Consider the following 14,844-nt stretch of genomic DNA (forward strand, 5'->3'; position numbering starts at 1 on the left):
GTTTACTATTTATATTCTTCCTTGGGATCTCTGATTACATGTTCAACAAAGTTGTATTAGTTTTGTTCCACCAAGAACAGCAAGAACATGCAATTAGTCAAAGTCCAAATAATTAGTAGGACGAGACACTGGCCACAAACATGACATCTTACTACCAACTAATCACTCCCCCACTTAAATCACTGAAGGCAAAACACAACATATTATGTTGTTCCTCATCTTAAATTAGGCAGAGAATTCAACATCTGGACACACACACACAAACTTATTATATATTGCAGTAGAATCCCCATACCAGGGAATCCCAAGTACCTGCTTTATAACAGTAAACACTTTTATAATAAATATTGATTTTAGAACTACATTTAATTTCTATTAACTCAAATATGCTGCGAAAGACAAAAAGACTTGAGGCCGATATTTTTGACATGAGGCATATAAAGTGAGTTAAGCAGTAAGTTTGGGGAGAAATATGACATAAGAGATAAGTATCTTGCTTGTGCTAGCTGTGCTGCCATCCAAAGTCTCCTCACCTGTACAGGTTTCATCATACTGTCTCACTAGGCCAAGTTTGTCGTGCACCGCTGCACTTCATTATATCACCATATATGATGAAGTACACATATGGCACAGACACATATGGCCAGACTTTGTTTTCTGTCCTTCAAATCTCTTCCAAACCTTTGAGTTTAGATTTGACATTGTCAGACATGCTGGTTTTGTTTTTAACTTGCTGAAAATGCTACGCTACGGTTACTGTGACGAGTCTTACACTGACCTTTGGACATTTGTAGATGCAGTGAGTGATATAAGTGACAGGCCATTGACTGGTTTATAATACAGTAGATTTAGATGGATCCAGGGGTCTGCATATTGATTGAATCTCTTACATTTAAGATATTCGTATAGGCAAAGTGTAACAGCCAAACTGTTTATGTTTATACTGAAGCATACAAGTATTATATAACTTGAAGGTGTGTTTTTTGCAGTTTCTGTATAAATTCGAATAGAACGTCTAGGACAATAAGGTCTCTTCTTCATCTACATTTGAAATCAAGGTTTTTCCAAACTGTGTAATCATTAGAGCCATATTTGACCGCAGTGTTGTGGAGTATCCAGGAGTCATTTTGATTAACTTTCTTCATGTGGGTTAAGATGTAAAAGGTTGTGTCAGCTTATGTTAAAGACTTACTCCAAATTCTGTGAAATCACAAATGATGTGGCACCTTTATTTCAGTGGTGAAAAAAACAACAGTAAATGTGAAAAACTAATCTATTGTTCAGATCCAGGTTGCACAAAGTTAAAAAACAAACACAATGACTGTTAAACAAATTACATTACATTTTGTAATTAACCTAGATTGTGAGGCAGACTACTCCTTTGCCTTATTTGATCATATTTATTTGAATTTCATAATAATTTGTCTTTCTTGAGATATTTTTATTTACATTGCCAACAGAAAGAAAAGAGGTAGGATCATGTTTTGAGTTATGCTGCCTTTTTTTCTAGAAAAAGCAGCATCGGCACTTTGTCTGGACAATTTGCTTGTGCAGGCTGACATCAACAAAGGCTGTTGTAAATCTCCTTCTTTCTGGCAAACTACTCATGGTTTAGTGTAGGGATGCATGATATAGATTTTTCCGGCCGATACCAATAACCAATAATACAATGCTTCACATGGCCTATACGGATAATAATTCAAGTTCATAGCCTGTAGTTTATGCACACCTAAGGGTACAATTGCAACACATAGTAAGCAAATATGGATGAATTAATATAACATTGTTATCACAACAGAAACAGTTCTGACTCAGTTCTGAGTGTTCGTACATAAGAAAACTTCCAACAACTTAAGGTGGAGGAGGAAAATTTCTCCTTCAAAAGAATTTAAATTAAATATTTCGACATCTCAAATAAGACAAAAATAATGGCTTTTATAGACCTGAAAGCCTGATAAAATGTTTTAAAAGCACATGGAGTATTGTGCTCAATAAAGACAAGAACAAAGGTTCAGGATAGCTTATGTACCTTTAGTGCATGAGAGTAAGGAAGGTTTCTCTATACTTTGGCCTTCATGTAACATATATCTTATCAAATGTATTGCTTAAAAATTGAAAAATAAATTAAACGCACTAACAATATCTCTGAACAGAAATGTAAAGTGCATTTTACATTGCACTTTACAAAATGCAATGTAACAAAATATAAAGTGCATCTTTCATAAAAGAAGGCTCTTAAAGACCTGAGAGGCTGCTGTATGCGAGTGCATGCAACAATGTCCATTTCATATTGAAATTGTAAGCTATTTTATTAAGTTGCGTTATTGTGGAAGGTTGGTTTGTGTTTCCTGTCATAAGCACTGTGTCTGTTGGGACTCTTGTTGTGAAGGGTCACCAACGGAAGTGGTTCTGTTGTGGAGAGAGAGAGAGAGAGGAGTTAACGAGTAAAGAAGAAATAAATGGACATGTTCTTCTACTTCTTCTACTAATGCCTCGCAGTATAAATGAAGTAAACCCTCAGCTACAAAATCATTGTCCAGCCACCGAGCCGTCAAACCAAGAACACTCACTGGACGGACGTCTGAGGTCCATATGTCCATGATGTCTGTTGTGTTTATCTGATGTTTTATCAGCTATAATTTCCAATTCTGATAAATAAATAATAATATAAAATTCCCATTATCGAGCCGATATTATATCGGAATGATATATATTGTGCATCCCTAGTTTAATGAATTGCTGCCTCTCACTGGTAAAGTTAAGTCACAGCGCAGCTGCTCTATATCTGTGTGGGCTCTGCTGGCCAGCCCAGCAGATCCTACATTTCAAAAATAAAACACCAAACCAACATGCCTTAAAATGCACATCACGTGACCACCCATGTACAGTAGGCATGCACGTACTGGTGGAAACAGGAAGCATTTGGTTATTATTTGAAGACTTGTCTCAGATTGTTCGAATAATAGCTCATCGTCCAGAATAAAACACAGCCCTTTTTAATCTAAAAATAGTGTTTCCAAACATCTTCTCCTCTGGAGAAGTGTGGACACCATTTCTATCTGTAGCAGAGTTGATGCATTTTCAAACAAAAACGTAGTAATGTGGATGTAGCCTTTGCAAAGTAGTTTTTCTACAATGTACTAAACTGAGCCAGCAGAAGTAAGCGAGAGATGAGCTATGTGCGTCTTCGTGCAACATCTGTCAAACAGCTGGTGCAGCATTCATGCACACTCACAGTTGTGCCTTTGTCACTTTAAGGGGTTAATAATACACTAAAAGCAAAGAGGTCATCTGGGTTTTGAAGCTGCAGAGATGTGTAGTTGGAAAATGTCACACAACCCAGAAGAAACAGGCTGAATAGAGCAGAGTGTGGAGGGGACATCTGAGGCTGCACAGCATGAGAGGATCACAGGGCAGGAAGGTGTGGGCAGAATGATACAGAATAACAACGCTACATCCTGAGAAGTAAATGATACAAACATGTTTACAGTCTAAGCTACTACTGAGGTTAAACCAGTGAACATGACATAGAGACCTTTGTTATATCCTTAGGAGAAATTCTTAAACCTCTGCAGCTCAAATGCTGGTAGTTATGTGACCTACACAGACTGATAGTGGTGACTCATACAGTCCTCGCTCAGGTTGCAGATGGTGAAAAGGAAAATGACGCCAAATATCCTCCACTTAAGGCACAACCCAGAGGTGCAGCTCTCCAGTCTTTCAAAGGGCTTACGCAAGTGAAATAATGACCAATCATTTCAGGAAACTTAAGAAGTATCTACAACCATCTATCGATTACGGTTCACAGACATTCGGGTGGAAGATTTTAATCAACAGAAATGTGTCTTGCAGATATTCCCACATTTTTCCGAGAAATTCACAATGCCACTTGACCTCTGACAGTCCAGCCAGAGATTTGGGTGAGATATGCTAGTAACCGCTAATGATCCCTAGAGCTTGTGTCATTAAGCAGTGAGGATGAGTCGGCTACAGGATAAAACCTAAGATATTATTCTTTTTTAAACTCGTCAACAAAAGCTAACACAGACTCTTACTCAAACACTTACTCAGTCTTCACACAGACTTTGACTCAATAAATAGTTGAACGTCAAAACTAAACTACGATGTTTCACATAGTAAATTAAAAGCATCGTGAACATGTTAGCATTTAGCTCAAATCCCAGACTTGCTTGAATGACTGTAGAACCTTAGTTTTGTTAAGAATCACTGTCAATCATATGTCATTTCCAAACCAGTATATCAGTATTATCCTCAAATACAAGGTCACACACTGTATCACCGTCCCAGTGACACAAACATCTCTGCCTTTAATTTTCTCTAGAAAATACTGCATGGCACAGCGAGACACCTGGCAGGAAAAAGCAGTGTGTGGGTTGTGCTTACCTGTGTGGATTTATCTTTCATACAAGATGAGTAGAGCACGTGAGGATCACAAGGCCACTGTCCAGTGAGGTAGGGCCCAGTGATAGTACCCAAGGAGGATGTCCGCCCAATGGCCCCCAAACTGCACGCCTGCTGTGCCTTTGTCCTTTCAGCTGCACAAATAAATTATAAGAGAGAGAAGGAACAATGTCAGTTCAATATAACAGAAACAATTAAAGTTACAGACTTATCACCTAATGTGCTGTAATTGTTAGCCCACACCCACTGTCCAACACCTGCCCAGCATCAAAAAAGCACCAACAAAAAGTGAGCAACATCTGGCTAGCTACATGACTTCTCCACTCGTCTAAATGGTAAATGGTCTGTATTTATATAGCTTCTAGTCTTGACGACCACTCAAAGCACTTTACAGTACAGTTTTACATTCACCCATTCACACACATATCCATACAGTGCATCTATGTGCAGCCCTTTTCTCTATGAGAAGTGAACATTTGGTATTGCCTAAGGACACTTCGGCATTCGGAATGGGGAAGACTGGGACCGAACCAACCTTCTGGTTAGAGAACGACGCACACGCACCCGATACGGCTCAGGACTAAGGTGTAAAAATTATTATATGAGAGTGAAAGTGAGAGTGAAAGAGGAATTTTGTAAGTTAAGAAATTATTTACAAAACACAAATCCCAAACACCCTGCACAAACAGCACTCACAATGCCACATGCTAATTATAAAATGCTAATTCTTTTGAGGACTAGAGTGAAAATATTTCAGTTGCATATATTTAAGTGAACATGTCTGCGAAAAGAATTTTGAGTAGACTGATTTCAGTGACTGTAAATTCTGAAACCCTGTACAGCAATGCCAGTTACAGACAGTACTGTCCTCCATGTCTTATAAAATGAATGATGCTCGGTTTAAGTACATTGACCACATCTACCAAGCCTATGCATGTTCATACACTTTATCTGGCCAATGTTCCTGTTGTAATCTGGATGCTTAGCCTTTTGTCCAACAATAGAGAATCCTATTACACAAGGTAGAGGGCAAGATCATTTGCTATAAATCCACAGGATTACAGGTACACTGGAGAGACTAAATTAGACTTGGCTGGCAACTTTCAACTGTGTTAAGTAGCTCAACAAGGTAGAAAAGGGTGAGGAAGGACCTCTTCCTTACGCAGTACATTTGTAAACCTATACTTCAGGGACCCAACTAAAACCCACTAGCACTGAGCATCCAGGCTCTCCACAGAAATTAAGTTCTCTTTAGTAATTCAGCAAACTATTGATAGGAACTTCAACTTTTTTACTACCCATTATCTCCACAAGGAGGCAACAATGGTGGCTAAGTATTCTTGAGGTAGTACTTCCAACTTCATTTGAATTTACTCATTTGGCAGCCAACGTTTTCCCCCAAATGTGACTGTGAAAAATACGTCATTTTCCAAACCTTCATCTTTACTGCAAACAAGTAACATTTCAATAATATTTCATGGTTCTTTGATAAGTAACAAAGATGGAACAATTTATTTCAAGCATAACCATTCTATGACTTAATCTCTAACATCTTAAAGGGATATGTGATGTCACAGTGACCTTGACCTTTGGCCAACAAATTGTATTCAGGTCATTCTTGAGTCTAAGTGAATGTTTGTGCCACTTGTAATGTAATTCCCTTTGAGTTCACCTGATATATCGAGTTCAAAACAATGCATGGTCATGTGACCATGATCTTTTGACCTTTGACTACCAAAAGCAGTTCATCTTTGAGTCCAAGTGAATGTTTGTACCAAATTTGAAGAAATTCCCTCAAGGATTTCTTGAGATATCGCGTTCACAAGTTGGGCTGATTGAGAAAGGGTGTATTGAAGTAAAAATGTGTCAAATGAAACACCTAGCGTACCACCTCTGCGAACATAATTACAATCAGTACAGGCTTGTGGGAAAATGGTGCTAGCACTGCTAAAGTTAGCCACGCTTGGTAAGACAATATGACATTGTTTATCTCAGTGTTCCCTATTACCTAGACTGTGGATAAAAATATTTTAACACTTAAATTATCATAAAAAATGTCTAACGTAGTATTTTGGTCTGATATGTCTGTATTTATATAGGACTTTCCTTGTCTTGATAACCACTTGAAGTGCTTTACAGTACAGTGTTTTTGCCATGTACACACACAGTGGATATATGTGCAACACTTTTCTCTATGAGCGGGGGCAATTTTGGGGATCAGTATTTTGCCCAAGGACACCTCGGAAGTGGAAAGACAGGGATCGAACCCCCAACAATCTGGTCAGAGGATGACTGGTCAATCCTCTGAACCACAGCCGCCCACCTCAATTTTACATCGTTGCTTGAATGTAGAGTTGTGCACAGCTCGTTGATTTGCTCAGTCCCTCCTTGCCCCCGGACTCGATGACAAATGCAATGGACCTGTCTATCATAGTTGCTTCATTTTAGAGCTGAGTACAATGCTATCTCTTACTCTGTCTAACTTTACACATTAACTTGTCTTTCACAGTCGGACAGACCATCAGCAGCATCGGGAGAAATCGCATCACGTCGGTGAGCTGTCAATAATATCCATAAAGATTTTATCATCCTTGCAGGTGGGCAGATTATGTCATCATAGATTCAGCTGAACCTGTGCATGTTCCCGTTTGCAGTTCTCAGCGGGCAGGCAGACAAAGGTTACATACCTGTCCTCTCTGATTAGCGGGTATTATATTTACCATTTAAGTTTAGTCTGTTGTTAGTCTGGATCAAAGTGGCAGAGAACCAAGCAGACAGAGTACATTACCATCCAGAAAGACGTTGGTTGCATGGTTTACAATCTAAAGCCAACTGAAGGAGGCAAAACAAAAAAAAATGTAATGGCCTGTAAATGCAACTCTACCAGCAACAGACATAGGAATTGCATTGCCTGTACCACTCCCTACAGTGTGTTTATTAAGAGTCAAGATAGCATATAACAGCTTCAGCTCTAAATTGAGCAAAAAAAACCTGAATGTAAACATCACATTTTCTAAAGATTTTTGCAGTAAATGTTAAATGGTAAATGTTTTGTATTTATATAGCACTTTTTTAGGCCACTCAACTGAGACTGCCCTCCTTGCTGTCTCTGAGTAACTTCACATGGCTAGAGCAGCCTCTCTCTCCTCTGTCCTTATCCTTTCTGCTGCATTTGACACAGTGAACCACCAGATCCTTATTTCCTCCCTTCAGGACCTGGGTGTCTCAGGGTCTGCTCTCTCCCTACTCTCATCCTACCTCAACCACTGCACTTACCGGGTAACTTGGAGAGGATCTGTGTCTGAACCTTGTCCTCTCACTACTGTGATCCCTCAAGGTTCCGTCCTGGGCCCCCTTCTCTTCTCTCTGTACACCAACTCTCTCAGCTCTGTCATTCAATCACATGGCTTTTTCTATCCTAGCTATACTGATGACACTCAACTAATCCTCTCTTTTCCCCAATCTGAAACACAGGTAGCAGCATGGATCTCTGCCTGTCTGACTGACATCTCTCACTGGATGTCTGCACACCACCTGAAAATTAACCTTGACAAGACTGAACTACTTTTCCTTCCAGGGAAAGGCTCTCTCACCCACGACCTGACTATTACCGTTGACAACTCTGTGTTAGCCCCCACCCAGACTGCTAGGAACCTGGGTGTGACACTCGTCAGTCAACTCTCCCTTACTGCCAACATTACTGCAACAACATGTTCCTGTAGATACATGCTGCACAACATCCGGAGAATACACCCCCTTCTCACTCAGAAGGCGGTGCAGGTTCTGGTCCAGGCTCATCTCACGCTTATACTATTGTAACTCCCTCCTGGCAGCTCTACCTGCTAGTGCCATCCGACCTCTGCAGCTCATCCAGAATGCAGCAGCTCGACTGGTCTTTAACCTACCTAAGTTCACTCACACTACTCCGCTCCTCCTCTCCCTTCACTGGTTACCAGTGGCTGCCCGCATCCGTTTCAAAACATTAGTACTTGCGTACCGTGCTGCGAACGGATCGGGTCCACTCTACATCCAGGACACGGTCAAGCCTTACACCCCAGCCCGTTCACTCCGCTCTGCATCTGCCATCAGCTTGTTGCTCCCTCACTGCAAGCTAAACACTCAACAAAATCATGACTGTTTGCTGTCCTGGCTCCTTAATGGTGGAATGAGCTCCCCAATGACATCAGGACAGCAGAAAGTCTACACATCTTCCGCCGCAAACTAAAAACACATCCCTTCCGACTATACCTTGAATAAAAAAATTAAGTTCAAAAAATAAAGTTCAAATAAAACCTTTGTAGCACTTAAATGGCACTTACTTATAGCACTTTGTAGTTTGGCTTTCTTGAAGAAAATTATACTTTCTTGATTCTTGTTGTTCTTGGTTTGTACCCTCATTGTTGATGCACTTATTGTAAGTCGCTTTGGATAAAAGCGTCAGCTAAATGAAATGTAATGTAAAGTAATGAGTAGAGAGAGTAGAGAGAAAAATATAAAACCTATGAGCTGAAATCTTTAAGTCCTCTGAGAGTATTATGAAGCAGAAGATTGAGAAACAAAACCCTTCCAGCAAAGAGCAGCTGAGCATGTTTCCACAGATTTGTGTTAGACTGGTATCATCCAAGACCACAAAGATCCAATCTGTCATCACAACTAGTCATATCATACATTGAAAAAAAATTACATAATTTTTGTACAATTTTATCAAATGTATTACATAAAGAACTAAAATAGAATAAATAGAGCACATAGCTCTGCCAAGGCAAAACAATCTTCAACCCTTCTTTTTAGTTTAAATAACGGGAAAATAAAAGGAAAAAGGAGGTAATCTGCTAAACTGCACAAAACTGGACAAACATTGAGATCTCAACATTGTAAATTGGTCCAAGGATCTCACACCGTAAACCTTACTATTTGAGGACTATTCAATGACCCAACTCAGATCAAGCTTAATTACTGTTACAATAGTAGGAATTTCTATAATTAGAATGAGCAGGGTTTTAAGAAGCCCACAGACAACAATTAAAGAGAGAGAGAAGCTTGAATGTGTGAACACTTCTCAGTAAGTGATTAAATACGATGTGGTCTCCTGCCTTCTCTAAAACAGCACAGAACAGAAGCAGAGATGTATCTATGAGTTGAAAGGCTGAGGCACAGTGGGAGAAATGAAGCTTGTTTACTAACATTTAAAGACCAGTGTGTAGGGTTTAGGGGGTCCATTAAAAGAAATAGAATATAATATTCAAACTGATGTTTTTATAGTGTATGATCACATGAAGCTACGCAACCTTGTGTTTTCATTACCCTAAATGAGCGCTTCTACTTAAGGAGTGGATCCTCTATGGAGTCAACCATGTTTATGTTGCTGTAGTAGCCCAGAGCGGACAAACTCTACAGAGGGACCTTCATGTTTTTATGGTATTTAGAGGCCACTTCAGGTTCTCCTACTCACTTGGAAAGGGGGGTGAGGGAAGGTTTTTTTTCAGCTGGTTGTAATATTAAACGTCGGCACTAGATGGCTATGATCCTAAACACTGAACAGTCAATTAAAAAAAATATCACAACTTAATAGGACAGTAACAATCTCAAACAGAGCCTGAAATCGTGGTCCAAACGTCTGCGGTTCTGTTTCCTGCAAACGTGCCACGTCTTCCTGCCCAACCCTACACACTGCCACAGCTGCAGCCTGTTGAGCTCTTATTACGTTACGTCTTGCATGTGGTTGCGCCGCAGAACGGCTACGTTTCCTGGTTCTGCTGCTTATCACGGTTGTCTGTTGTTCATACTGGCATCTGCTGCGGTTCAGTAGCGGAGCTGATACTGCCATCGTTATGTTTTCACATTGGGTTCGCCTTGAAAATGGCCATAAATATGTGTGAGAGAGAGAAGGAGCAGTACTAGTACTAGTACTAGTATTTATTTGAGTACATATGACTACTTTATATAAGGAAACACAGTAGTTATACCAGAAACCTCAGATAGGCTCTAGATATATTAAAAGAACTTCGGGTGAAGGGCAGTAGGCACTGCGGTAAACAAATACCAGTCTCAATAAAATGGATTCAAACAGTCAGGGTTTGTGATGCCACAAACCTAAGAAACCAATCCTGTCAACTTGTAGGTTGAGCTCAGTAGTGGAAAAGGCTCCTTAAGTATAGGTGAGCTGTTAAGGTGGGGAGATGGAGAGCAGGATCCATGTTAGCATATTAAGTCCCAGATTTAGATGCTAGTCATAAAGTGAGAAAGGAGTAACAATTAAGCCATTTTAAGGCCATGGGGGAGTATTTGCATTTATTTTTACCTTCTCAGTCAGTCATGAGTGGAACGAGTCTTCGCAAGAGTCAGTTTCAAATGCTCACAGCCATTTTTGTGCATAGGAATACTGCTGAGTTTCATATGAGGGAGGAATTGCTGCCTTTGCGAGCCATGCATGCTGTGGCAAGTGCAAATGGAAAGGGGTGACACTGAGAATTTTCCAACACTGCAAGAACAAAAGGCTGCTAGGACATCTGAATTTACTGGTGAGTTTGCAAAACTCCCCCGGGCAATTTTTGGGACATGAAAAGTAAACAAAATTAACTGTACACATTGTTAAGCTGTTTAATGTGGAGGCACTCTGTTTTTCTCAGTGCCTTACAATATGTTTTATATCTAGATATTGATTAAAAGTTGTAATACTTTATACTGTATATTGTGTAAGCACAACCATGTAATAGCTAATATGTTGTCAAACATTTGCCAATTCATCATGAAGCCAACACAGAGCAACATTAGCTTTCAATTGAAGTCATGTTTGTGTCCACATGATAAAGTTCGATATTCATTCTCCTTAAAACTGGTTTGCTCTCAACCAACTCCTGAGAAAAATATCTGACTCTTTAGCTTCTTAATACTCTGTGTCCATCCACTGAAGGTAGTTTTATCAGAGTCCTTTCACCGTAATGCTGCGTGTTGCTGCTGGAATAAAAATTTAAGATAACATCATGTGTGGGCTGTAAAACTAAAGCAATGAGCTAACAGATGCTAAAATCCCATAAGAAAAAGCTCCATAGAGTTCAGGGGAACTGCATTATTGGTGGTAACATTACACAGTGATTTGATTCATTGCAAAAATATTTGGTTATTGCAGCTTTGACCAAAAAATACCTTAAAGTTACACTATGCATCTTTTACTGCAAAACAGCACCCTCTGCAGCCCCATGTGGTGATTCATTCTGTTGGGTTCTGTGTTCGAACGATTTAGTGGTTTTTCATCAAGCAAAAAAACAAAGCCTATCAATCTCTTGACCGAAGCTCTGAATGCATATAGTCACATTCACTGTACTGAAACACAATTGAACAGTGGCTATTCCTCATGATCCCCAGCTTTCCGAACGAGAGGAGCTGCTGCTGTAAGACATATGCTTAATAATGGAGTCTAAGTTTTTTCAACTGATCTACAATCCAGCATTACCATTTAACTTGCTGGCCCTGATTCTGGCCATTTAAGCTGCGACAACGACAACCCACTTCCCGTGGGAGATCGTACCCGCCCACCAAAGTTACATAGAGCAACACCAGGGGAGTGACCAACTCATTTTGAAGCTACTATTTTAAGATATTTCAGTTCCACAGTGTTGCTTAGTAACTACCACAAGCAGAAGCTACATAATCTAAAATGTCCATAGGCAGCATGACTATGTAGAAAAAAGATAATATTAGGTTATTCATCTATTGGATATGTTAGAAAGCAATGGCAACAGACGCCCTTCATCCTGTTCATATAGCCACAGTTACTGTTCAGCAAAGGTCATCAAACAAAATCTACCCTAAATAAAAAGGCTTAGGCACACTTAGCCACTACCGTGTTTTTTTCAGAGCACCATAAACCCTCTGCACACCTCGAGTCCAATGAGGTCAAAATGCGTTTGACTGACTTGACCTGCAATCATTCTTATTGATACTTGAATTTATGTAAAATAATGAAATCCCCAATTTTTTTCAATCTGACCAGGTCTGATCAGCCAGAATGATTAATAACACCAGTTAAGGAGTGCAGAGTGTTAAAGATGATTGAACATGAAATGACATCCAGGCAACATTTCAGAATGAATGTACAAACAATACGACGTCTATGCTCTGTCGAGAAAAAAAAGTGGAGTGGTGGCCTGATCTCAGATGGAAAGGGAAAGATAAGCTGGCAAGAGAGAGGACCTGCCTTTCAACAGTCAGTCTGGGTGAACGTTTGTGAGAATGGTCTGTGAGAGATACTCATTACCAAGCTAATCACAGCTGATTGGACATTTCTCAATAAATCATAAGCCGTTGTCAGACATGAAGTCCGGAGAATATCTGCAAATTGGGTGCGGACTTGTAATGTCATCAACAGGACCCCACGCTCGTGGTGAATCCTTTAGATAATCTCCTGCTGTACTCTCACATGGGCTTACTCTGACATTATGTAGAGTTTTTACCTGGGGGCTCGCAGGGAGAATGTCCGCAGCAACTGACTCTGGCATTTGCATTCCAACATACAGCCCCTCCGGAGAATGACAGGAGAATATCCGGAGTTCAGTGCATTTCTAAATGCAGCTCTTCATATGACCTTCTTATTATAAAGTCATTCTTTGGGATGATAACAACAGCTTTACATTAAGATACATTGATGGAATTAATCTATCTGACTTGGCAGGCAAACAGAGCTAGGCTGTGTTCACACAAAACATATTTTCCTGATGACAGCTTGTGGTCAAAGCATCTTTCATATAAATAAAAGTACCAAAATGCAGTTGAGGGTGTTTTTTTATTATGACCAGAAGCATGAAGCTACCATTAGGTAAAAAGTTAATTTTGCTAGCAACTGAAAATATAAACAAAAGCCTACAACCAAGGAACACACCTAATCAAATATTTGCCAGTAGGGATGAATATGATGAGCAACAAGAGTCAGATAGACTGGGACATTAAAACCCATTACTAAAGCCCAAAGTGTGTCCCCACACCATCACACCACCAACAGTCTGGACTGTTGACACAAGACAGGTTGGCTCCACGGGTTCATGCTGTTGACACCAGATTGTGACTCTACGACCTGCAGCCTCAGCAGAAATCCTGACACATCAGACCAGGCTACGTGTTTTTAGTCTTCAACTGCCCAGTGCTGGTGAGTCTGTGTCCCTGCAGCCTCACATTTCTGTTGTTGGCTGACAGAAGTGGAACCTGACATAGTCTCTGCAGTTGTAGACCATCCACCTCAAGGTTGGACGTGTTGTTCATTCTGAGATGCTTTGTGCTTACCACAAAAAGGTTATCAGATGGTTATCTGAGTCACTGCTGCCTTTCTGTCAGCTCCTCGTCAGCACAGATCAGCTGTTCACTTGATGGTTTTTGTTTGCTTTCCTGCCTGAGTAAAATCGCTTAACAAGTGTGAAAATGCCAGTATCAGAAATACTCAAACCAGTGTCTGACACCAACATTCGAACCACAGTCAAATTCACAGGGATCACATTGGCTTTATCGTTCTGAGGTTGGATGTGAACATTAACTGAAAGTCTTGACCTGTGTCTGCAGGATGTTGTGCATCACACTGCAGGTGTGCAGGTGTTCAGAATCACTAGATGAGTGCAGAATGGACTGTGAGGAAAAGATTAAGGCTTCATCACAAAAATACAGTGACCACATACTACAAGCTGCGTGTTAGCTTAACTGCAAAAAAATAAAAATAATGTCATGCATGTGCAAGGACAGTGTGTTCCATCTTTATATTCAAATGCACGTTGTAATCTCGGTTGCCAAATGTTTTTATTTGTATGCATGTAGTTGCAGAGGCTGGCCTGCCTGCCCAGAGGGCTCTGTTTATGTCTCTCAGACTGCTAGGCCCCAGTGTTGCCACTGAAGCCACAGTCCCACCGGCTGACGACGTATGTCTGTCCGTCTCAACCATGGTAAACAACCTCAATGTGACGAATTACTATTAAACTTTCACTGTGCGCAGAATTGTCCCCCCCGAAAATCCGTCTAATCGTCCGGATCATGAAGCTCAGTGAGCGCAGTTAATCTTCGACCGAGCAGCTGCATCATCACCACCACTACACAGGCATCCATGTCCTCGCGTGTTTAACTGAGCGAGGGTCACGACAACATAACCTGACTATTTGATGTGCTAATATCAAATGATTGCGTTCAAAACGCCGACGTAACAAGCGAATAATCCACTGACAGCATGAAATGTGGTGTTCTGGAATATTACTGACACAATGACAGAAACCAGAACATTGGTTGAGGGGACATAATGTGTGAAAAATATAAACGATGACATGAACCTTCTCGGTGGTTAGCGCGTCAAACCCCCCCACTGCATTATGACCCAATTAGACAGCTAGCCAACTAGCCTAGCATATGCATATGCCCCGATATGGGCAGTTCAAGCTAGAGAGAATGTTT

General features: G+C 40.4%; 1 protein-coding gene across 1 annotated transcript in view; it reads right to left on the reverse strand.

Annotated features, from left to right (window-relative positions):
- The window catches only part of glcci1a (glucocorticoid induced 1a), a 29,721-nt gene that overhangs the window by 13,600 nt on the left and 1,277 nt on the right, over window positions 1–14,844 (reverse strand). The window contains exon 2 of the mRNA XM_035183695.2: window positions 4,405–4,556. Coding sequence (XP_035039586.2) covers window positions 4,405–4,556 — 152 coding nt within the window. The remainder of the gene's footprint in view (window positions 1–4,404; window positions 4,557–14,844) is intronic.

The sequence above is a fragment of the Hippoglossus stenolepis genome, chromosome 17, assembly GCF_022539355.2.
Source record: "Hippoglossus stenolepis isolate QCI-W04-F060 chromosome 17, HSTE1.2, whole genome shotgun sequence".
NCBI lineage: Eukaryota > Metazoa > Chordata > Actinopteri > Pleuronectiformes > Pleuronectidae > Hippoglossus > Hippoglossus stenolepis.